Source organism: Chrysochloris asiatica, unplaced genomic scaffold (assembly GCF_000296735.1).
Source record: "Chrysochloris asiatica unplaced genomic scaffold, ChrAsi1.0 scaffold00109, whole genome shotgun sequence".
In the NCBI taxonomy this organism is placed as follows: Eukaryota; Metazoa; Chordata; class Mammalia; order Afrosoricida; family Chrysochloridae; genus Chrysochloris; species Chrysochloris asiatica.
Window position 1 is genome coordinate 5,096,298 of NW_006408627.1, and position 26,372 is coordinate 5,122,669.

The 26,372-nt window shown below is 37.3% G+C and overlaps 1 protein-coding gene across 4 annotated transcripts in view; it reads left to right on the top strand.

Moving 5' to 3' along the window:
* The window catches only part of ARHGAP24 (Rho GTPase activating protein 24), a 625,449-nt gene that overhangs the window by 577,606 nt on the left and 21,471 nt on the right, over window positions 1-26,372 (top strand). For all 4 annotated transcript variants that reach the window (XM_006867733.1, XM_006867735.1, XM_006867736.1 and 1 more), the window contains 3 exons: window positions 11,319-11,451; window positions 14,511-14,584; window positions 18,524-18,645. In XM_006867733.1, the coding sequence (XP_006867795.1) occupies window positions 11,319-11,451; window positions 14,511-14,584; window positions 18,524-18,645 (329 nt within the window). The remainder of the gene's footprint in view (window positions 1-11,318; window positions 11,452-14,510; window positions 14,585-18,523; window positions 18,646-26,372) is intronic.

Genomic DNA, 26,372 nt, shown 5'->3' on the forward strand with positions numbered 1-26,372 from the left:
CAATGTTTTCCATAGCTTGTCATGATCCATACAATCGAAAGTCTTTTCATAGTCAATAAAGCACAGGTAAACATCTTTCTGGTATTTGGTAAATAAGACAGTGGCTATGGGACCTATAAGGTTTCAGTCAAATATTCTGTGTAGAAATGTGACTTCATTGTTGTTGTAGAAAAGTAAGCCAAACTCATAGATTTACTCAGTAATTCATAGAGTCAAGGAAAACAATGTCTCTATGAGTTAGAACTGACTCGATGGTACTTAACAATAAATAGAAGAGGAGCTTAGGAAAAGACTGTTGAAGGGAGAAGGCAAGGAGGTAAAAGGAAAACAGTGAAGTGAGACTTTCCCAGGGAAAGTTACTCTGAAGTAACAGACACTTATCTATGAACTTTTTATTGTTTTTTGTTTGTTTGTTTGTTTTGAAGTTTGAGGGTATAACTGCTTTCTATTTGAAGATCTGTTGGTAAGAAGCACCATATTCAGACTGCTTCAAGTAATCCCTTCCTTACAGCTATACAAGATATTTTATTTGTTATGCTGTGTATCTTATACACATACAAGTGTGTGTGTGTGTATGTGCTGTAAGCATTTGTATGTGGTATGTTGGAGTAATTGTATATCAAAGTGTCCAATATTCTTTTCACATGACTCTCGAGCATTGTAAGGAAGTATTCGATTCACACATGCCTCTGTATGCATAAGCAGTTCTAGCAGTAGGAAAGAAAGTGTCAATGTGACAATTAGAGGATGAGCAGCAGCCTTCCTTTTATACTTCTCCTCTCATCTGCTTGTTCAGAGAACACTTAATGAGGGAAAGTCATGTAATGAGCAGGGTATGAATAGCCAGGTTAATCTTGAGTTTATTACACATTGGAACTGTCTCCTTACCTTGAAATTTTCCTACCTAAAATACATGCTGTATACTAGTATACATTTATATATGCATTTTTCCACTTCAGTTGCACATGAGAATCACTTAAGGAACTTTTCAGAATGTTCAATGCCCAAACTATAGCCTGGACCACTAACATGAAAAAATATAAAACCCAATCATCAGTACTTAAATATTTTTTTCCAGTTAGTTACAATGTGCTGTCAAGTTTGAGGCTCACTTTTTTCTATAGCACGTTGGTCTATCTGATGCTGTTTTCAAAAGTCCATATTATCAGAAAGTATGTTTCAAGTTTTTCTGCTAATGTTTTAGCCCCCAGTACTCTAACAGTGTTAGGAGCTCTGGAAGTGTAGTGGTTATGAGTCGGGCTGCTGACCTTGAAGTCAAAACTACCAGCTGTTCTGTGGGAGAAAGAGGAGGCTTTCAGATCTTGTAAAGATTTACAATACAGCCTCGGAAACCCTGTACAGGGTTGCTATGAGTCAGAACCGACTCCACGGCACATCACCACCACCACCACTCTAATAGTGTTAAGGGGAAGCTCACCAACTGCAGATTTTGTGTACATCATGGAGTCCTCTGTTATTGTTGTTGTTAAGTGTTGTTGAGTTGGTTCCACTCATAGCAACTCTGTATAGAGTCCCAAGGAGCAACTGGTGTGTTTGAACTGCTGACCTTGTGGCTTGCAGTCCTGCACTGATCCTGCAGTGTCATATCAGGAATCCAAGAAATTGTATTGAGATCAGCACCAATTAAATGTAGTCCTGGACTTTGCCTAGGGAGTGGAACTGTCTTTTCATGATGTTTAAAAATCAGTGATAACCATTAACCAGATTCAAATTTCTCTGTTAAGAAATAAACCAGTTTTGAAAGACAATTTTTTTTTTTTTACGTTTTTATTGTTAATTGAGTGATCATTTACATGGGAGAACATCAGCTTTACATTCATCCTGTTGTACTTTGTTTCATTGCAATGATTATAATCGCCTCCATGCATCATCATTCAACAGCATTTGCTTCCATTCTCTCTGTTTTGTTTGTTTGTTTTTGTTTTGTACACTGAAGCACTCAGGAATATATAGCTATTCATTCAAACAACCAAAGGGTATACCCTGCAAGCCTGCTCCCTCAGCTGTCAGCACACACCCCCTCTCCCTCCTTGAATCCAGAGTCCCCAGCCACTCCATCTCTCCACCTCATTCTCTCTGCCTCCATCTCTGGTATCACTGCTTCTCTGGATAAAGTCCCACACTCCACTCTTCTTCCTTAATGATCCCAGGGACCTCTGCTCTTGGACTGCAAGATCAACCACTCCCCTCCATTTGTTACAAAATGTCTACCTTTACATTTACAACACTCACAATCAGTTCTGATAGCAATTATTCACTATTGAACTACAAGAGTTTTATCCCCATTTCCTTTCACCCACCCCATCTAGACAGGTTGGAAACCACTCAGTGGAGATTCCACCTTCCCCTGAACCCTCTGAAACTAGGTTCCCTCTTGAAAGCTTGTAAGCTAGTCACATCTTTCCTTTGTAGCCCCTCCCCACCCCATTTTGGGTAGCCAATGTCTAAGTTGCCCATCCTTGTCAACCCTGTGTACCGAGGAGGTGGGATTGATCCTCACTGTAAACATTCATTTCCCCTTTTGAGCTACTACATCTATAAGTATAGGTCAAATTCATCAAATTGTAGTGGATTACTTTTATCCTCTTCTTTCTTCCTCTGGTCAAGTTTTGATCATCCAGCCATTGAAGCCAGGTCAAATGGGAACTATCTGCAAGTATGGATGTTCTTGTGTATCTCCCCTTACTTCATATCAGCTGGACGCTTCACTCTCTGCTCTGTGGCCATGTCCCTATGCCTGGGCCCAGGAGTCCCCAGGTCTCGCCATACTGCTGGCCAACCAGGTCTCAATCCAGGTGGACAGGAGTCTATTGAACATGGTCAGTCTTAGCTCATAACTTCATTGCTGTTTTTCCCCCAACTCCCCTTATCAGTAGACAGTTGACAGACACATTAAAAAAAAAAAGAGTTTGACCAGCGCTAGACTTTTCTTGTGGACATTGAGGTTAGTTTTAGGCCTTTCTATTTGCTTTTCTATTCCTTGATGAACTCAGTGGGCAGACAGCATACTGCTTAATCAAGATCATTTGGAAATGGTTGGAAGTTTCCGTCTCATATATATTCTCCAGAAATTTGATGGATATGACATTATGTCTGAAATTCCAAGTCAATCATGCTTAATAATAAGATGTTTAATAACTCCACATGCGACTGCTTTGGGAAGACATGCTATTCAGCTAAAGCAAAAGATTACAGTGTGTTCTATGCATAGTATCCAGAGTAAAAAATATTCCCATTTCTAATTTTAAGTCTTCATTGTATGAAGGTTTTGCCTGTGTTGTATTATACTTGTAATTACTGTGGTATTTGTTTTTATCTCTATGTGGGTATGTTTAACCTTACCTCAAGTTGATTCTGAATCAAAGCCACCACTGACGGCACAGTGATTAAGCACTCAGCTATTAAGTGAAAGGTCAAATTCATCAGCTTCTCTGTGAAAGAAAAATGTTGTAGTGTGCTTCTATAAAGATGACATCTTAGGAACCCTATGGAGCAGTTCTGCTCTGCCCTATTAGTGGCCAAGGATTTGGCATCTACTCCCCCGCAGCGGGATTGTGGTAGGTATATCTGTCAGGGGTAGAAGAACTGAGGTTAAGCTACAAGCAAGGAAAGACTGTTGTTAGACTTCTTTATCCCTTTCAGATTAGTTGTTGTAATTTAGTGCCATTGAGTTGGTTCTGTTTAGGGTTTCAGAGGAGCAGCTGATGAGTGATGAGTTTGAACTGCCAACTTTGTGGTTCAAAGTCCATACCAGGACTCCTTCAGATTGTTGTTGTCTTTGTGAAGTGACACTGAGTCAGTTCTAACCCATAACGACCCTCTATAAGGTTTCCGAGGAGCCACTGATGAGTTTGAACCACTCACCTTAGGGTTCAAAGCGACTTTGCAGTCTGGTACATAATTCGCATTACCACATCAGGACTCCCTTTCAGATTATTGTTGTTAAGTGTCATTGAGTCAGTTCTGACTCATAGCGACCCTGTATAGTGTTTCTAAGGTTTGAGTGGTAAGCTTGAACCACTGACATTGTGGTTCAAACCAACTTTGTAGCCCAGCACATTAGCCTATAGTTCCACACCAGGATTCTCCCTTCAGATTAGTAAGAGGTTTATATGGTACATAAGCTATATATTTGTTGTTGTTGTTAAGAGCCACTGAGTTGATTTTGACTCATAGTGACCCACATAGGGTTTCCAAGGAATAGAGGGTGGGATTGAATTGCTGATCTACCAGTTAGCTATTGAGTGCTTAGCACCACACCAGGGCCCCAAATAGGGTAGGTAATTCCCAGTCCATATAAAACAACGTTCTTATTATACCTGTCAGGAACCTAACAATCTATCCATCTATCTGTCTACCTATGTATCTATACACACACACATATTCACATGAGTATATGAAGTGTTATGAAGTAGAAAAACAATGAGGTACAGTATGGAAAAGTGTTACTGGTAACTGATAGAGCTATAAACCCAAAGAGAACAGAAATAGTTCATTGGTAATTCACGTTACATGTGGCATGGGACAGTGTACAGCATAGATGGTCAATAACTGTTTGGTAGTGTATGATTGCTTGAAAGATCCAGGAATGATCAAAGGAAGATCCATTGACAATATAGCTAGATAAACCATTGAAATGCTCATAAAATCCTCTCTTTAAATTAGATGTCTTCAAATATATATTACATAAAAGGAAACAGGATTTAGAGTGAAATCCAAGCTCAGTAAAAGCTGAATATTACACCCATATGTTGCCGAATTAAGAGACATCTGTTATAGAGCATCTCTTGACCTGATAGATCTTTTACTCAGCATCCCTGGACCTCTTTCTGTCACTGGAAATAATGTACATAATTATGCCTGTTAATTTCTGAAAGCAGGAGCTACCACCAGGTGAGTGATAGGGACTTGAAATCTGCATAATGACTTTATATGTTTCACAAATAGTTATAAACGTCTACCAAAAGAACATGACTCGAAAGCACTTTGCATCTCAATGGTTCGTCAAAAAGAATTTTGTATATTTACAGTTTCCTGTTGAAGTACCATACATAAACCAAACAAAGCTCACTGCCATTCAGTGGATTCCGACTCATAGTACCCTAAATAGGATTTCCAAGGCAATAAATCTATACAGAAGCAAAAAGCCATCTTTCTCTTACCAAGCAGCTAGTGATGTTGAACTGTCAGTCTTATGGTAACCAATCCAGTGCTTATCCTGCAACACCAACAAGACTCGTTAAAGTACCATGTTGGTGTTAAGTGCCATCATGTCAATGTCAATTCTGACTCGTAGTGACCCCTTATAGGGTTTCTAAGGCTTTTTAAATCTTTGTGAGAGCAGATAGTCTTATCTTTCTCCCATGGAGTGGCTGGTTGCCTTGAACCACTGACTTTATGGTTTTCAGTCCTGTGGATATCCTATGGAGCCACCATGCTCCCCCATTGGATTGTTATGAGGTCCTAAAACAGAGTATGGCACAACTGGAATAAAAACCAGAAACCAATTGCCACTGAGTTGCTTTTACCCATGGAAACCCCTGTGGGTCAGAGTAGGAGTATGCTCCACTGGATTTTTTTAATGGTGGAATTTCAGAAGTAGGCAAGAAGTTTTTTTTCTGAGGTAACTCTAAGTGGATTCAATCTACCTACCTTCAGCTATCCAATGATTATCAATCAATACTGGACTGAAAGCCACAAGATCAGCAGTTCAAACTCACCAGCTGCTCCTTGGAAACAACTCTATACAGGGTTGCTATGAGTTGGAACCCACTGGATAGCACTTAACACCAACACCAACATTATGCATTGATGTTTACCACGACACAGTCACTTTCATTACTTCATTGAAGACCGAGCTACAATCTTCTGAGGCAAAGATGGCCTGCTTCTCTAGGTACATAGGACAATTAACACATAATATTGGTATTTACTTAACTGGCTGTACCTGTTTAAGGCAAATATTAATTAGAACAAGAAATAGGCTTTTAGTACGAGATGTCAGGCTGGAGATGTAGATGCTGAGGATGTTTATTTTGTAAAGTGAATAACCAAATAAACATTTTGGAGAAACGTCAGACTTCCCATTGCAAAAGCAGACTGGCGGCAAATTGACTTTGAGTTCCTTGAGGTGAACCAGAACTCATAAAACATGTTGAAGTTTGTTAGAAATGATTGTTTTCTTCCATTCATTGGGAAAGAATACAGCCAAAATAAGAATACTAGAGAAGTGCTGAAGTCATTTTGACAAAATAACCATACCTTTAATAAAACACAGAAAAGAGTGTCATGCTTTTTTTTTTTTTTTTTTTCAGTCTAAGGAAACATTGAATCTCCTTGTTTATTTTTCATGTCACATGTGTTGCTGTTAAGTGCTGTTGAGTCTGTTCTGACTCATAGCGACCCTGAATACTATCTCTGAGGCTGTAAATCGTTAGGGGAGCAGAAAGCTTCATATTTTTTCTATGGTGCAGCTGGTGTGCTTGAACTGCTGACCTTGTGGTTAGCAGTCCAGTGCTTATACTACAGAGGCACAGTGCTCCCAATATATACATTTTGTTGTGTTGTTGTTGCTGTTATGGTCCGTGGAGTCGGTTCTGACTCATAGCGACTCTGTACAGGGTTTCCAAGGCTGTAAATCTTTACGGGAGCAGAAAGCTTCATCTTTCTCCCATGGAACATCTGGTAGTTTCAAACTGCTGACTCTGAGGTTAGTAGCCTCATGCATAACCACTAACAAGCCAGAGCTTGTTAGATGCCATGAAGTCAGTTTGGATAGAGACCTTGTATAGAGTTTCTAAAAAGTGGCTGCTGAGTTTGAACTATTGACTTTATGATTCAATCTAGAATTGCAGTCTAGTGCTTTATCCCAGAGTTGCTATGAGTCGGAACCAACTCGATGGCACTTAAAAACAACAACGTCCAAAAACTATTGCGACGTATCTTTCAGAGAAGATAGAAAATAACCATCCCACTCTGTTTCTCTTACCTTGATTCATATCTCAAATATTTCTATTCTTGGAACATTACTGCAGAGTTGGTACAACAAAATATGTTTGTAGAGGAGGGATGATTCTGTTACCTTTCATCCTTCACAATTTTAGCACCATCCAGATAAGTCTAACTTTGCAATTACACCATCTAGTGTTCAAATGGCCACAGTTCTGTAGCTCACCAAGTGCTTCCCTTCAATAGAAACTTAAAAATAAAGGGAGTAGCAAGTCAGTTTCCTTAAAAATATATATATGCTCAAGAACTGTCAGTGTAATGAAGTAACTAATGAATAAATCATCTTTTAAACAGTGAAGCATTTCTTTTAAAATATGTTTCTTATTTGATGTTCATTGTCTCATTCACTTATGTATTTTATTTTGTAAATTATTTGCATGTATTCAATTTATACAGTTTTATACAATTAGGCAAATTTTCATAATTTAGTTCATATAAGAAAGCAAGTCAAAAAGTATTGCTACAAAATCATAGACCCCCTGTACAAAACAAAAATATTCAAATGTGAAGTTATTGTTTTTTGATGTACCCTCTATCTAGATCTATACCTTGCTGAAGGTGGTGTTTCCATCTTTTTAACCCTTCCTCAAAGAAATCTGTGCTCTTCAGTTTACAGCACATCAAAACAGCAACCTTGGTATTGTTGAGACGCTCAAATCATATTCCTTTTCAATATTCTTTGTGATTTAGGAACAGAAAGAAGACTGGAGGCACAAGATCAGAGCTGTAAGATAGATGGGATAAGGTTTCCCAACAAAATCCTCATAGAACAGTGCTTGCTATGCTTGAAGAATGAGCAGATGCATTACCACGATGGAAAACTACTCCTTGGCACAACTTTCATGTTTTTCTGTGATACAGTTTTCAATTTTCTTAAAACTGCTTCCTAATAACACCCCCGCCCCCCCAAGAGCATCTAGTGATCTTTGAGAAAATCTGTCAATATTCCCTCTTTTGGAATTCCAAAAAACCATCACCATAGCCTTCTGAGATGAATTCTCTGCCTTGAATTAACTGGCCCAGCAGATACCCTTAGAAGTCACTCTAGATCTGACCTTTTTTTTAAAGGCACCCTGATGAGACTAAAGCCAAGTGTGTTACTGAGAATTTATCTCCTGGTGTGGCGCTGTGGGTCAATACACCAGACTGCAAAGCCATTTGAACTGCAAGATTGGTAATTCAAGCTCACCAGCTGCTCCTTGGAAACCCTATACAGGGTCACTATGGGTCAGAACCGAATCAATGGCACTTCACAATAACAACAATCCCCTGATCACAGGCACATGCTTATATGTATTTTCTTTGTAATGAACGTGTGCATGTATGAACTGGAATCATAGTAGCAATATTTTTATACTTATTCTTGTAATAGGAACTATACTTACATTTTACTATTTATATTCTTTTCTTTATTTGTCTAAAATTTTAATGATCTTTTGGTTGACTCTGAAGGTAATCAACCCAAGTTAGACATGCTGGTGGATTAAATTAAAGTCAAATCAAATCATGAGAATAGATTATTGATATGCTTAATCGTACTGTGTATCTGCTTCAGGTTTATTACTGCTACCTACTTGAGCTACTAATTATTTGATTGATCAGGTGCTTTATAACATAGCAAGAAAAATAGAAAATTCTCTTCTACTGTCAAACACTGAAGGGCTTTGTTTTGGATGAAGTCAGAATCATTTGGCAAAGAAAATGAAAAAGTAGTGCCTTCTTTTTCTTTTTCATTATAACTTTTTTTTATGTATATCTTTAACAAAATGTTTGGAACACATTTTTAGGAAGTAATGAGTTTGATCTTAGTTTCCAAGATATTCTGTAGACATGATTTTTATTTTACTTAACAGTCCTCACAATGATGTCTTTTATGTTATCTATTCATTCAGCATTTGAAGAGGGGAAAAACCCTGTTTTCTTAATCACTAAAAGAATAACATCAGTTAAAATTTGTTGTTGTTGCACAGTGCCATCCGAATCATCATGACCTTGCATAGGGGTTCCAAGAGGGACTGATGGGTTTGAACTGCCAACCTTGTGTTTAGCAGTCCAGTGCTTATCCTATAACACCATGCCAGGACTCTTGGTTTAAATTTGTTACTGTTGTTAAGTGCCATTGAGTGGTTCCTACTTATAGCTACTCTGTATGGGGTTTCTGAGGAGCAGCTGTGGGTTTGAACTACCAAAATTTGTGGTTATCAGTTCAGTACTAATTCTACAGCTCCACATCAGAACTCCTTAGTTAAAACTGTTGTTGTGTTGTTAAGTACCCTTGAGTTGGTTCTGACCCATAGTGTCCCTGTATAGGGTTTTCTAGGAGTGGTTGGTGCATTTGAATTATAGACCCTGCAGTTCAAACTTACCTTGTGGTCTCATGCTTATCCAATAGCACCACACTAGGAAATTATTATTGTTATTAGGTGCCATCAAGTCAGTACCGACCCATAGCGACCTTATGCACAGCAGAACGAAATAGATACTAGCAAATTACTTGTACCATTTTGCCAATGGTAGCATGCTTCTTCCAACTGGCTCCCAATGTAAAGTGGAAAACCTCACCTCTCACCTCTGTCTGATTCTGAAGCAGGCAATATCTTATGTTCCATGAGAATACTGTCTGGTCTGCAAACTTCACCCTATCTCACTTGGAGCTCTAACCTTTATAATGTTTGATCAAAGCTCCCTCCTATTTTCAGTTCTATTTGCACCTCTTGCTGCAATCAGGAATGTCTTCTTCTGTCCCTCTGCTCTCACTTGATTTTTCTTACACACCCTTCAGATTATTGCCCAATCATTATTTCTTTAGAAAAGCTCTCCTAACCCCTGAATTAGTCTTCACTTGATATTTTTTCTATTGCCTTTCACCAAAATTTATAATTATGTTCTGTGCTATTATTTGCTTATTAACTGTTGATTCACTAAGTTATACATTATGAGCAGGCTAGAAGAACACCCCACACTCACTTTTTTTTTTTAACTCCTTGGAGGTCCTAGCCACTGGGTTTTGCATAATGCCCAATACAATATAGGTGTTTAGAAAATCTGCAATGAAATTAACCTGTGAATCCTAAATTGAAAACAGAGATGTCCATTTGTCCTGACTCATGTAGTTTTGTGAAACTCCTGTGCCACCCTTAGAAAGTATTTGCTGGTGTAGACAATTCCAGCATCTACATTCTAACTTTTCAAGGTGCACCACACTGGGGACTTGCTACTATCTGTAACCAGGCTGGGAATGGGTATAACTTTTGGCTATTTACAGTACCCTAACCTTACTCAACCCTAACCTTATTCATTTGGAGTCCTGGTGTGGCACTGTAGGTTTATGCACCAGACTACAAAGCTGTTTGAACTGCAAAGTTGGCAGTTCAAGCTCACCAGCTGCTTCTCAGAAACCCTATATAGGGTCACAATGGGTTGGAATCGACTCATCAGCACTCAACAGCAACAACAACAACAACAACAACAACAACAACAACCTTATTCAGTACCACTCTCCCTGGTTCACATGAATCAGTGGACCTTTTAGTCCCCTGCCCTCATCCATCTCCTCTCTTACTCTCTTGCTCCTTTTCACAGGGAGACAGAAGGTCCCCTCTTAGCTGTCATCCATCTTCCTGGATTAACAAGGAAGAAAGGATTCAGAGAACAAAATATAAATATTTTAGTAGATCCTCCTGCTACTCTGGTATTCAGCAGAGGATAGAAATTTATGAAAGTTACATAAAGGACATGCCAAGTTTATTTTCTGTAGTATTTCCCTTCTCTTTCTAGAAAATTTTAAAGATTTCTAATTCTCTAAGAAAATAAATAATCATGCTTCAAAATGAGTTCTGCTTAAAGAGTTACTGCATGCCATAGGAAGCTTCAGAGATTGATAACTCAATCATCAATGTTAGAATTCAAAATTAACTTTGGCATTGAATACATTATATATATTATTGACGTTTTTGGTAAATTAATTTCTGTTTTATTAAAAGTCTGATATAGTCTCAGATTTCCCCAGAGTTAACACTTTTGGTTGACATTAAATATTCACAAAAGAAAAACAGTTGAACTTTAAAATGCTTTCAATTCATGTTAAGGATATAAATGCCCTGCTACCTTCATCCCTTCCCACCAGTGGTGGCATCTAATAGACATTATGTAAGTGTGTTGTCCCCAAAAACAGAGATTCAATTGTCTACTTGTCTAACACTTTAACTCTTGAATGTATATTTGATGAAAAAAAGGGAAATGCTTTAAATTATACTACAAAAACCATCTTCACACTTCTATCTTCACAGCAACACAGATGTACACACAGTGGCATCACTTCTTAAACTATATCTCCGGGAACTACCAGAACCAGTTATTCCTTATGCGAAGTATGAAGATTTTTTATCTTGTGCCAAACTGCTCAGCAAGGATGAAGACGCAGTAAGTCAATGTACTCATTTTCAAATGAGAATTTGTTAGGGGCTTTGGTCAGGACTCTTAGCCAGAAATGTATCATTTACCCCTTGCTGTATCCTTGGATTGTTTTCTACTATTCTGTGTATTGACATCACACGCATTTATGTTTTATGCATATAGCACAGACCTCATTTTTAATCCCTTCTCATCAAAATGGAAAAGGAAGAATACAGACTGTATAAATTAAATAAAAAACTTTTCACTATTTTGCTAGCCTAAATGGTTAATTAATGAAGCCTAACATTCTGTGAAGGAACTCTGGTAGCTTAGTCATTACAAACCTCAAGGTCGACCGCTCAAAACTAGCGCTGTTCCGCCGGAGAAAGAAGAGGCTTTCTGCTCCTGTAAAGATTTACGGCCTCGGAAACCCTGTGCAGGGTCACTATGAGTCGGAACCGACTCCACAGTACTTAACAACAACAAACATTCCATGGGAAAATGAATATTTTGTTTCATATCCTCCTTTTTAATGTGTGTATCACCCAAATCACTTTAGCCCTAGCTATAACAAACTAGGGTTGGCAAACTGTGGTTCATGGGGAAAATTCCTATCTTCTATGTATATATTTTATAGCTTTATTGATATATAATTCACATACTATATAACTTACCCTTTTAAAATGCAAAATTAAATGTTTTTTTGTAATATTTGTAGAGTAGTACAGTCATCACCACAATTTAATTTCGAGACATTTTCATCACTCCCAAAAGAAGGCCCACACTCAGCTGCAGTTACTCACCATTTCTCTCTCCATGCAGCTACTGACAAGTCACTGATTTTGTTTCTGTTACTATACACTTGCCTATTTTAGACTTTTCTGATAAATGGAATCATTCACTACATGGTCTTTTATGATTAACTTATTTTACTTAATATAAAGTTTTCAAAGTTTATCCATGTTTTAGTTTATACCAGAACTTTCTTTTTATTAGCAAATAATATTTGCTTATCCATTTATCAGACTGTTAAGAATAATGCTATGAACATTCTTGTACATTCCAACCCTCTGCAGTTCAGTCAGGAACTTCTACTTTGCTTCATTTCTGCCTGCCTGCCTTCCACATTCTGTATGTCTCTCTTTCCTATTGTGACAAAAACATACACACAAAACATTTGCTAATTCAATAATTCCTACATGTTTATTTCAGTGATTTTTGTTACCATTCTTCAAGTAAAACTGCTAGTCTGCTCTAAATGATGCCATCATCAAAACTCAATGCCTCCTCAGTAAAAACTACCCCTTTTATCCCCTCTTCCCACCTATGGTAACCACTAATTATCTTTGGTTTCTATACACAGTATTTGCTTGTTTAATATCAGTAAGATCATACAATATTCCTTTGTGATCATATGCAAGTTTTTATGTGATCATATATTTTAATTTCTTTTGGGTATATACTAGAGAGGTAGGATTGTTTGGCAGCTATATGTTTTGAGGAACTACCAGACTGTTTTCCAAATCAGCTACATCATTTTGTATTCCTTTAGCAATGTGTGAGGGTTCCAGTTTTTCTACATCCTCACCAACACTTGATATTATCTGTCTGTAATCATAATCATTCTAATGTATTGTGGTTTGATTTGCATTTCCTTGTGATTAATGATGTTGCACATCTTTTCATGTCTTACTGATATTTGTGATCTTCTTTGGAAAATTATCTGTTCATGTCATTTTCCAATTTTTCCTGGAAAATTAGTAATTACATTACTAAATTGTTAGCATTCTTTATATATTATAGATATAAGTCCCTTATCAGATATATGGTTTTTAATGTTTGTCTCCCAGTTTGTGAGTTTTTATTTTATTTTTTCGATGGTGTTCTTTGAAGCAAAAAAAAAAAAGTTTTAAATATTAGTGATGTCAAATTGATTAATTGTTCATGTTGCTTACTTTTTCTGTGTGATAGTTAACATGGTAGCGCCTAACCCATGGTCACAAAAATTTACTCCTACATTTTATTCTATAAACTTGATAGCTTTTAGCTTACACTTAGATAATAATCCATTTTGAGTTCAATTTTGTATACAGTGTGAAAAAACAGTTCAGCTTCATTAATTTGCATGTCAATATCTATTTGTTCCTGATCATTTGTTGGAGGGACTTTTTTCCCCATTGAATTGTCTTGGTACCCTTGTCAAAAACTGCTGTTGTTTTAGTAAACAAAGTTTTATTAAGACACTTTTGTGCCATTTGTTTGATATTGCCTGTGATTGTTTTTGTCCTACAACAGAAGAGTTGAGACAAAGACTGTGTGTCTCCTAAAGTTTAATATATTTAATACATGGTTCTTTATATAGAGAAGAATAGATTAGACTAGGTTATCCATTGAATTTTCTGCAATGGGAAGAATTTTAAAAAAAATTATTCCTTTATGAATTGGCAAGGTGAATAAGACATTCCAACCTTCTTTGTTACTAAATTGATGTATCCTAGAACTTCTAGTTTGGCTCTGTAGGATAAGCACTGGACTGTTAACCACAAGGTTGACAGTTCAGAACCACCATTATCTCCTTGGAAACCCTATACATGGTTACTATGATTTGGAACCTGCTGAACAGCATTTAACAATAGCAACAGGCATCAACAACCCAGAGAGACTTATTTATCATTCCTTGTCTATTTTTTAATTTGGGTCTTTGTCTTAACAATGAGTTTTTACTCATTATTACTGAATCAGTCCCAACACATTCCAGACCCCCTAAGAAAGGGAAAGCCACTCACTGTATACAGCTCTTTATATATATATATATTAGCATGTTTTCCATTCCCAATCAATTGTGAACACATGTCAGAATTATTAAAAGGGCTTTACTTAAATCTGCTTCTCCACAGATAGTACTTACATGAAAAATTTAAAAAATATTTCTCAAATGCGCTCTGTGATGATAACTACTTTTCAGGAAAGGGTCCTTTACTGAGTGTATATGAAATCAACAATAAGAACTTTATATCCATTTCTTACCAGCTTTTGTCTAAGGCTGTCACTTGGAGAATATTGATTCCCTTCTTCTTTGTACTCAGGGTGTAAAGGAATTAGCAAAGCAAGTGAAGAGTTTGCCAGTGGTCAATTACAACCTCCTCAAGTATATTTGCAGGTAAGAACTCACCTGAAGACAAAACAAAAGAAAGCAAACTCTTCTTTTCTTTGATTGAATTGTCTTGGCACCCTTGTTGAAAGCTGCTATTCTAAAAAATAAAGTATTTAACTGTATCCATGCCTGAACTAATTTACTACTTTGTCATTACTATTTGCTGGTGTATTATTTAGCCTGACATTAATTTATCATAGGAGTCCTGGTGTGGCTCTGTGGGATAAGCACTGAATTATAAATCAGTTTGAGCTGCAAGGTCATTGTTTCAAACCTACCAGCTGCTCCTTGGAAACCCTTTACAGGGTCATTAAGAGTCGGAACCAACTTTCTGGCATATAATAACAAGAATTTAGCACATGCTGTTGAATACTTAACTCTTTTGAATTCCTGTGAAATGAAGAGGTATGACTAGGTAATCTCACAGATTTCTATAATCACTGAAATTGGTTGATTTTGTAATTTGATGCTTATGACATTAGTTTGCTTCTACATATTATTAAATATATGCTGCTTTGGTTGTTTACTTATGCTGTTTGTAACATACAGAGAGAATACCATTCATTGTGTAAGAGAAAAAGTATGTAACTTGATATGCGGAAGACCTGCATAGAAATCCAATTTCTACTGACTACAAGGAGCTCTGGTAGCATCGTGGTTACAAATTGGGCTGCGAACCTTACGGTCAGCAGTTCGAAACTACCACCCACTCCGTGGAAGAAAGATGAGGTTTTCTGCTCCCGTAAAGATTTACAGCCTTGGAAACCCTGTACAGGGTCGCTATGGGTCGGAACCGACTCAACAGCACATAACAACAACAACTAATGTGTATTTCTGCAATTGCCTTACCCTGTCTCAGTCTAAAGGTCCTACCTAATAAGAAAAATGGTGATGAAAATACATATTTCACAGAGTTGTTTCAAAAATTAAATTATATTTTCAAGTGAACATCTATAGAAGAGTTTAAAACATTATAGTTTGTTTTTTTTTTCTTCCAATTTCTCTTTCACCTCAAGATTCATAGGAAATACATTGTAATTCAATTATGTTATAATAATAATTGCATCTGGTCAAACTTTCTTTGAGTCACCATGATAAACTTAAGACTTAGGATAGGCCGAGTTTGTACCCCTGTTTCAGAAACCCACTATATAAAATTGTAACTTACAGTATATTTAAATAATGAGGTTAATCATTGTTGCTACAATTCATAGCAGGATATCTTTGATAGCCTTCTTAAAATAAAATTGGAAAATTTAATTCAGCACAGTGTATCATTTATACATAATATTTTATAATGATTAGATATACAGGGAACTTCGACAAATTCATAGAAAAATTCCATTATCTTGTACTTCCATTTTCCCATGAACTTTTTGAACCCCCCTCTGATGTTCAATAGAATGGAAACTATGAGCTGTGAAAGTAATTCCAAACAATATGAACTTCATTGTCAAATATAATCCAATAAGAATGCCCAAAGGAGCTATGGTAATGTAGTGTTTCTGAATTGGGCTGCTAATCTCAAGGTCAGCAGTTCAAAACTACCAGTGGTTCCATGGCAGAAAGATGAGGCTTTCTGCTCCGGTAAAGATATACACCTTGGAAACCCTGTACAGGGTCGCTATGGGTCAGAATCAATTCAAAGGCACTTAACAACCACAACAAAAGAAATGCCCAACAAGCCTAACATAATGTTTTATGGTGAAAATTATGTTTAGGAAGCAAACAGGATCTTGGATTTGAAAAAGTAAGAAACAATTTAGAAAAACATAATCACTCTTGAAACATTTGAGCCGAATTTTAATTTCAAATCTGTCAAGTAAGAAAGGATCGCTTGATTTTTTTTATGCTTCAGTTTCACTTCTGGTTGTGTGGAACATGTAGAAACTGGCACATTTTTCAGGTCATGGGTATTAGTTAAGAGCAAAGACTCTGGATTTAGACTGGTGGTGGTGGTTGTGTGCCTTGGAGTTGGTTCTAACCCATAGCAACCCCATATAGGGTTTCTGAGGCTGTACATTTTCAAGGGAGCAGAAAGCCTCATCTTTCTCCCGCAAAACAGCTGGTAGTTTCGAACTGCTGACCTTGAGGTTAGCGGCCTGATACTTAACCACTATGCTACCAGAGCTCAGACTACAAGGGTTCAAACATTAATTCTGCCATTCTGTATCCTTGAAGAAGATATTTAACCAAACTGATTCCAGATGTCTCTGTCTGTAAAATAGACATAATAGCCGTTTGTTCCTCACAGAAGTATTTTCATAATTTAACAAATTAGCACATGACTGGCACATAATTATTCTCTTTAAATGTTACTTTATTTTATCATTTTCTACTTATCGCATCAGTTTAACTTCTATGCCATGAAAGAATAGAAGCTTTTGTGTAAATAATGAGGGCTTGAAGAATTAAAAGACTAAACGGTTACAAAAACAATACTTATTATTAAGGGATACTCCATGACTCTTAATTCTTTGTTGTTGCTGTTGTTCAGTGATGTTCGGTCAGTTCTGGCTCAAAGAAACCCCGTGTAGGGTTTCCAAAGAGTAGTTAATGGGTTTGAACTGGTTAGAAGTCCAGTGCTTATCCTACAGCACCACATTAAGACTCCAAAAAAGGTCTTCACCTCAACCATCGTTTTACAGCAACTGGGTTGGTCTTGTCTGTTGTTGTTATTAAGTGCCAATCAGTTGGTTTTGATTCATAGCAACCCTGTATAGGGTTTCTGAAGACTGGATAGTGGGTTTGAACAATCGATCATTGTGTTAGCAATCCAGTGCTTATCCTACAGTGCCACACCAGGACTTATACATCACCACTTAATAAATCAAAACAATTTGTTCTTATAATTTTTTTGTTTTTGGTAGAACTGGAGTTTTAAATTATGTTTGATCACTTATTTTAATTCTAAATATGAAGCAAAAAAGATTGATTCTTCCTCTCTAAAATAAGGAATTTTTCATTTGATCTGTTGTTGTTGTTGTTCTTAGGTGCCCTCAAGTTGGTACCAGTTCATAGCAACCGTATGCACAACAGAATTAACATTGCCTGGTCCTGGGCCAACCTCACTATTGTTGCCACGCTTGAGCCCATTGATGCTGCCATTTTGTCAATCCATCTCACTGGGGGTTTTCCTCTTTTTCTCTGACCCTCCATCTTACCAAACATAATATTCTTCTCCAGTGACCGGTCCCTCTGACAGTATGTCCAAAGTATGAGAGACGAAGTCTGGCCATCCTGGTCTCCAAGGAACCCTCTGGCTGCACTTCTTCCAACACAGATTTGTTTGCTCTTTTGGCAGCTCATCTTACTTTCAATATTCTCCTCCAACACCATAACTCAAAAGCAACAATTTTTCTACTGTCTTCCTTATTCACTGACCAGCTTTTGCATGCATATGAAGTTATTGAAAATACCATGGCTTGGGTTAGGTGTACTTTAGTCCTCAAGCTGGCATCTTCACTCTTCAACACTTTAAAAAGGTTTTGTGCAGCAGATTTGCCTAATGCGTATGATCTGTACAGTTCTTAAATTGGATATGCATACAAGGGGGATTCAAAATATTCCTGGAAAAACTCCGTTATTTTTTCATTCTATTTTCCCATGAATTTTTAAGCCCCTCATATAAACATAATACTTACTGAGACATTGGAAGTGAACCTATATTCTTATTTCTCTGGTACATATTAGCATTGTTCAAACACACTTCTTACCATGAATGACAGAAACCAAGCCAGCCAGGACATTGGTGATATTTTATATGATCCCCTGAGTTTGTTCCTTAATAATTTGCAATATTTTCTTACCACACTTGTTTTAGAGACGTTTACATTTCTAAATAATTGTGTCTCTATGTTCATCCTTGTGTATAGTTCTGGTCCTTAAATTTCCCAATGATCCATTTCTTTCAATGGTAACTTTTGTCCCATTTGTTTCATTCAGATTCTTGGATGAAGTACAATCCTATTCAGGAGTTAACAAAATGAGTGTGCAGAACTTGGCTACTGTGTTTGGTCCTAATATCCTACGCCCCAAAGTGGAAGATCCTTTAACCATCATGGAGGGTAAGTACATGGTGATCTCACATCCTCTCCAGATGAAGACTCATCTGTTGCTCCTCTGAACAAATTAGGGAGATAGATGAATCCACGGTAACCCAATTTCTTTAAAGGCACAATTTTCTTTTGTGGAAGACAGGCTTTTTAAAACTTGCCAAATATAATAATTTACAGAATGATTGCTACAGAAATCAATGGAAATTAAATCAATCATTTGTAAAGTAGTGTCCAAGAACTTGTAAAATCTAGCCCATATTGTGAGACCGATGCAATTGTCAAAAAATGCATACATTATTATGTTCCATTAATATGTTTTTAATAATCTTTGGTTTTACTTCTCTGGGTAGGTACAGGAATATGATACTTATAAAATATTGCTGCTTATTTGCATATGTGTTGTTGTTCATAGAACTGAAGCTGTTCTTGTTTTCCAAAGTAGAAAAGATCCTCAAATTCTTTCCTACAATTATCTACTCCTTCTGTATATTTCCAACAGCCTGATTGCTTGGCACTTTTCTTGTAGTCATTGGTAGCTTAATTATTTTAATCCAATTGTCCTAATTAAGCATTTGGTAATTTAATAGGGGAGGGGAAAAGAGAAAGAATAATGATTTTTAGTTTCATTCAGTTTATTTAGTCTAAAATAAATCTCCCCCTTAGTTTATTGATTTTATTTACTGGTACATTTCCTTCTTGAAAATTCTAAGATACCCATTTCCATTTGAACTTTAATATTTTTTTGCTTCTGTCACAAATCTGTCAAAGTAAATATTTTAAATTTTAATATGATAAAAATATTATTTGTTTAGTTGACATGCACCTATAAGGAGCAAGGAATCGTTGTGTGGAAGATATACCCAGGAAATCAAATCAATCCTAGAATAACTACATGAGCATAGGATTATACCACAGTTAAATGATCTTAATCTGTTGATGTTATCAAGCTGTAATGGCCTGGCAAGCAAATTCTCCTCCATTGGGATTGACTAAGAGGAACACAGTTCCATTTTGTTATTGTTTATTTGTCTGGTTGATTCGTTGTTTTATTGGTTTTATGTATGGTTTTACATGGAGGATAGAAAATGTGAAAAATGTCTATCCTATGCATCCAATTTTTGACAGAGACTCTAACTGCCTTATATACACTATTCAAATCAAGCTGAATATTCTATGTTCTTATCTTCAATGGTAATTATCATCTCCTTTTTTAAAATGTAAAGAAAAAATTTTTAATGATTTTAGGTCAATATTATAATTCACTAGGAGCATTTTTTTTTTTTTTTTTGCTCAATCCAAGTTTAGCGCTATAGATTGTGCAATATTTTTAGTTGTATTTGATTTATGTTTTTTGAAGCTATATCTAACTTTTTAAATAAATCATTGTAAATGTTCTAGTTTTAAAAGACTAACCTTATCTGAGGGTAGAATTCTCTCTTGAAAATAGTAACCTTTTGAAATATGCCTTCATTTGGAGCTATGATGAATGGATGAATGAAGTTGCTACGAACATTTGACTATAGCTCATTGATGAACATGTTTTCATTTCTCTTAGGTAACGACTTAGCACTTTGCTCTGCTGGGTCTTATGGCTAGTGTACATTTAAATTTTTAAGAGCTTGCCTAACTCTTGCCTAGGTATTTGTGCCCAGAAATAAAGGCCTGGCAATCTGCTTCCAAAGGTCATACTCTGACAACCCTGTGGAGTGCCGTTCTTCTCTGCAGAACATGAGGTTGCCATAAGTTAGAATCAGCTTCATGATGGCAACTTATTTATTTTATATATTTGGTTTTTATTTATTTATATATTTGGTTTTCAGAGGAAACATAGTTGCATCTCATTGTAACATAAATTTGCATTTGCTCTGGTAGTGTAGTGGTTACAAATCGGGCTGTGAACTGCAAGGTCAGAAGTTCAAAACTACCAGCTGATCCATGGGAGAAAGATGAGGCTTTCTGCTCCCGTAAAGATTTACATCCTCAGAAACCCTGTTCAGGGTCGCTATGGGTCGGAACCGACTCGATGGCATGTAACAACAACAACAATGACCAAAGGGATTTCTGGTGTGGTGCTGTAAGACAAGCACTGGACTGTCAACCACAAGGTCAGTGGTTCAAACCCACCATCCGTTCCTCAGAAACCCTATACAGGGTCACTATGAGTCGGGACCCACCCAAAAGTACTTAGCAACAGCAGCAACCATGACCAAAGATACTGAGCCCCTTTCCACGTGTTATCTTCAATTTGTATATTTCCTTTGTCTATTCAAATCTCTTCCCCATTGTCTTCCCCCTGAGTTGCCTTCTTTTTATGATGCATGGGTGTTGTATATACTCTTAATGCAAGTTCATTGATAAAATACATGGTCAGATTAGTATGTTCTCTTCAACTTGCCTTTTTGTCTACCAGACAATACTTTCTGAAATCTAATTCATCAAATTTTTTTGCAGTTAGTACTTTTTGTGTCCAAATAAATTCTGAGTAACTCAAGACCAAAAAGATTTTTTCCTATATAAGTTTTATATTCTTATTCATTCAGCATTTCTCCATTTAATAAATATTCCTTATTTAATTTGTGTAAGCTCTTCATGAAACCTGGAACTGCAAATGTGAATATGAAAAGTTTGCCATCAGGAAACTAAACATTTAATTGTAATGTAATGGGAAAATTCTTATATATATGAAATGTTCAAATGGTAATAAGAACACAAAGTAGGAAATTTGGAAAATATTCTTGAGGTAGAATTTGTACTTCAGAAAAGTTGCTCTAGCATCTCTGAGGATTTGAATAGAGGAGGACAAGAAAGAAATCTCACTGGACTTGAATTAATTGATTGACTTCCTACTTGTGTTTGTGACCTTCTAGGCACTCGCCCCATATGTTATATACAAAACATTGCAATTTAATCAAATAAACTCTGAGGCTGAAATAGCTCCTAAAATATAATAAATAGACGCAACATTTATCTAACCTAGGCCTGGTGTGCTACTGTGGGTTAATACGTACGACTGCAAGGTCGACTTGAGTCACAAGGTCAGGGGTTCAAGTTCACCAGCTGCTCTTCAGAAACCCTATACAGGGTTGCTATGGGTTGACAACACTTAACAACAACAACAATAACAACAACAACACATACTATGAGTCTAATTGGTTTCGATTCATAGTCACCCTGTGAACAACAAATGAAACACCGCCAAGTCCTATACCATTCTTACAATTATTGTTATGTATGAGTCCATTGTTGGGCTCTCACTGTCAGTTCATACTTCAGGAACTGGCCCCTTCTGACAACATATTCAAAGTACAAGAGACAAAGTCGTTTCACATATGCTTCTAAGGAACATTCTGGCAGTCCTTCTTCCATATTAGATGCGTTTCTTCTTCTGGCAGTCCATGTTGTTGTTGTTGTTAAGTGATGTTGAGTAGGTTCTGACTCATAACTACATGGTATAGTGTTTCTTATAAGTGGCTGGTGGGCTTGCAATCCTGACCTGAGGTTAGCAGTTCAGTGCTTATTGTACAGAAACACACCAAGACTCCATGATATTCCATGGTACTGTCAATATTCTTTGCCAACACCATAATCCAAACGTATCATTTCTTCCCCAGTCTGTCTTATTCAATATCCAGCTTTCAAGAGAATGTGAAGCAATTAAAAATACCGTGGCAAATATATATACTGCAGGCCATTGCATTAACCAGCAGCAGCACACCAGGACTATATATATTATACCTATACATATTTGCTGTTGCTGTTGTTAAGTGCCATTGAGTAGATTTTGACTCACAGTGATCCTGTATAGGGTTTCCAAGGAGCAGCTGATAAGCTTGAATCCCACCTTAGCAGTTCAAACTGACTTTGCAGTCTACCACATTAACCCAATTAACCCACAGTGCCATACCAGGACTCCTAAATATATATATACTGGTATGGCGCTGACCACTTTCAGTTAGTATTCAAGCACTTGACCATTTGTGCCACACGTGGACTCACACTAGGGTTAAGCTTCAGATAAACAACACCAAGTATGACTGGTAGGAAGGCCGAGTGTTGGAGACACTTTGAAATATTTAGACAAGTTCTTAAAACTTTAAATGTACATTAGCCATAAGACCCAGCAGAGAAAAAGTGCTAAGTTATTACTCAGAAGAAATGGAAACATGTTCACCAACAATATGTAGTCTAATGTTCATACCAACTTCATCCATCATAATCTCAAACTGAAAACTACCTCATTGGTCCACGGGTTGGTCAATAAACCTTTACCATCAAGTTGATTCTAAGTCATAGCAAGTCTATGAGTGATTGGTGAATAAATAAACAAATTAAGGTACATTGATAGAAGGACTATTAATCGGCATTAAAAAATAGTTAATTCAAAAAGAAATGGTACAGTCTTTTTGTCAGACATCTTAGCTAGGCTCCAGTTGTAGCTCCTGTCCGAGCTTCGTGATGCCTTCCAAGGACGACAAGAAGAAGAAAGATGCCAGAAAGTTAGCCAAGAAAGACAAAGACCCAGTGAATAAATCTGGGGGCAAGGCCATAAAGAAGTGGTTCAAAGGGAAAGTTTGGAACAAGCTTAATAACCTGGTCTTGTTTGACAAAGCCATGTATGACAAGCTCTGTAAGGAAGTGCCCAACTATAAACTCATAACACCAGCTGTTGTCTCTGACAGACTGAAGATTTGCGGTTCTTGTTAAGTGCCATCGAGTCAGTTCCGACCCATAGCAACCCTGAACAGGGTTTCCGAGGCTGTAAATCTTTACGGGAACAGAAAGCCTCATCTTTCTCCCGTGGAACGGCTTGCAGTTTCGAACTGCTGACCTTGTGGTTCGCAGCCCCTATTCGTAACCACTATGCTACCAGAGCTCCTTAGTAAAGGACTTATCAAGCTGGTTTCAAAACACAGAGCTCAAGTAATTTACTCTAGAAACACAAAGGGAGGAGATGCCCCAACTGCTGGTAAAGATGCATGAACAGGTCCAACCAACTGTACACTTTGAAAAATAAAATTTTATTAAATCAAAAAGAAAAGAAAAGAAATGGTACATGTAGCAGCAACATTCTAACAAAATGATTACATACTGTGGTGGTGATGTGCCGTGGAGTCAGTTGAGGCTGTAAATCTATACAGGAGCAGAAAGCCTTATGTTTCTCCCACAGGACAGCTGGTAGTTTCGAACTGCTGGCCTTGTGGTTTACTGCCCAAATCATAACCACTATGCTACTAGAGTTCCTTATTACATACTGTTGTTGTTGTTGTTGTTGTTAAGTGCCGTGGAGTCGGTTCTGACCCATAGCGACCCTGAACAGGGTTTCCAAGGCTAAACATCTTTACGGGAGCAGAAAGCCACATCTTTCTCCCGTGGAGCAGCTGGTAGTTTTGAACTGCTGACCTTGTGGTTCGCAGCCCGATTCATAACCACTATGCTACCAGAGCTCCTTGTTAATACAAAATTATTGAAAAGGCAAAATTCTAGCAAGAGAAAAATGATCAGTGGCTTCCAGTAATAGGAGTTAGGGGTCATGGACTAACTATAAAGTGACATGAGGGAACATTTATATTTTGTGATTTGGTGATGTTTACGTATTTGTAAGAACTCATCTGATATCCTAGCTGGAGCTGCTGACATGCTGAATTATGTAAGTATAAAAGTATTCACTGGAAAAATTTAAAACTCTTGCATAAACTGCTACACACTTATATAAACTAAATATATATCTATTTTAAAGTACCTTGCTAACCATAAGGCTGATGATTCAAACTCACGAACCGGTCCTCAGAAACCCTATACAGGGTCGCTATTAGTCAGAACCGACTTAATAACATTTAACAGCAACCACAATGGCAACAGATATCTTTAAAGGAAATTTGAATGATTATCCAATTGTTATAAAGAAAACTGCTTATAATATGGTATTTAAATTCAACCTGTATTTAATTATATGAAGCAGGGGAATTTCTGGCTGTGTTGCACAGTGTGACTCCAATATCTCTTCAGACCCTTCAATATGGGTTGGTGATTATAACTACTCTGACCTCATTACTTGGTTCTTCTATAGGTTCTATACCACTGGACCACAAAGTCTGCTTGAACCATAAGTTCAAGCCCACCAGCCACTCCTCAAAATCCCTATATAGGCTTGCTATGATTTGGAACCAGCTCAACCACACCTAATAACAGCAACATTTCTCATCAGCATGAGAAAGAAAACAAATGGGAAGAGGGAATAAAAGGGAAAACAACATATTATGCTCACAATGGCACACACTATTACTAGCAAGCTAGTCTGTCCTGAATCGCTATGGTAATTTTAAAAACATCCTTTAGTAAGGTTGTTGTTGTCAAGTGCCATCGAGTCAATTCTGACCCATAGCGACCCTGTATAGGGTTTCCAAGGAGCAGCTGGTGAACTTGAACCAAGGCCTTACAGTTCAAACGGCTTTCCAGTCTGGCGCATTAACCCACAGCGCCACACCAGGACGCCTTAGTAAGGTACTACTGCCCTTTAAGGTACTGGTGGTGGTGGTGGCTGTGTGCCATGGAGTCGGTTCCGACTCATAGCGACCCTGTACAGGGTTTCCAAGGCTGTAAATCTTTACGGGAGCAGAATGCCTCATCTTTCTCTCACAGAACAGCTGGTAGTTTCGAACTGTTGACCTTGTGGTTCGCAGCCCGATTTTTAACCACTACACTACCAGAGCTCCTTTTATCCTGAAAAGTAGAACAAAGCAAAGCCTCCCAAACCACGAAAAAGGAAAGTCTCAAATTCTAGGGCTCTGACACTGTTACTGTGGCAAGCACACTTTGGCATGACTGTTCACAGACACCTCTCAGAAACCTTGGGAATGTCCCTCTTCAAATAATTCAATATTCCGAACAGTTTATAACGATGATGTAAAGCAGTGATGGTTCTGAAATTATTACTACAATGACAAGAAGAAGCTCTCATTTCCCAAAATCCTAGGCAGAGTCATGGAGAGTGCCAATCATTCAATGGTAGAAACGTGGCTTTCTGCTCTTGTAAAGATTCACAGACTCCGAATCCTTGTACAGGGTCGCTATGAATCAGAACCGACTCAACAGTGTCAAACAACAACAACAGCCGTTAAAAGTTTGCATTTCATAATGGGCAAATCATAAAATAGAATTAAGTATGCAATGTCCTTGAAATATGGTACACAGTTTGGGTGGTGTTGGCAGTGGTTTACTGCTCTAAAATCTCTTTATCTGAGTCATTGCTACATGCATTCAAAATAGAATGACAGTCAAGACTTACTTAACGGTGAAAGATGGAGATAGAATACCATTAATGCCAAACATTCTTCTTTCTCCTTTGACTCTGCAATAATTGATGGTGACTCAGCATTTCTAAATAGAAAACTAAAGACAATGATTTATTACTGATAGGTGTTACACCTATCTGTAACTGATAGGTGTTTTCAGTTTTCTATTTAGAAATACCTTCAGCTTATTTGTTACTATTACTGTTTTAAATTCCAACAGCTTACATAAAGGACAAGTATATGATTTAGGGGAGTGCAGTGGCTCTGGAGAATACATATTGTACAGCAAACCACAAAGCCAATGGTTTAAGCCCAGTACTTCAGGAGAAAGATGATTTATAGCCTCAGAAACTCTATACAGGGTTGTTATGAGTTGGGACAGACTTGACAGAACTGAACGACAACGGTAATATATGATTCAGAATATTAGCAAGTTTTGAATTT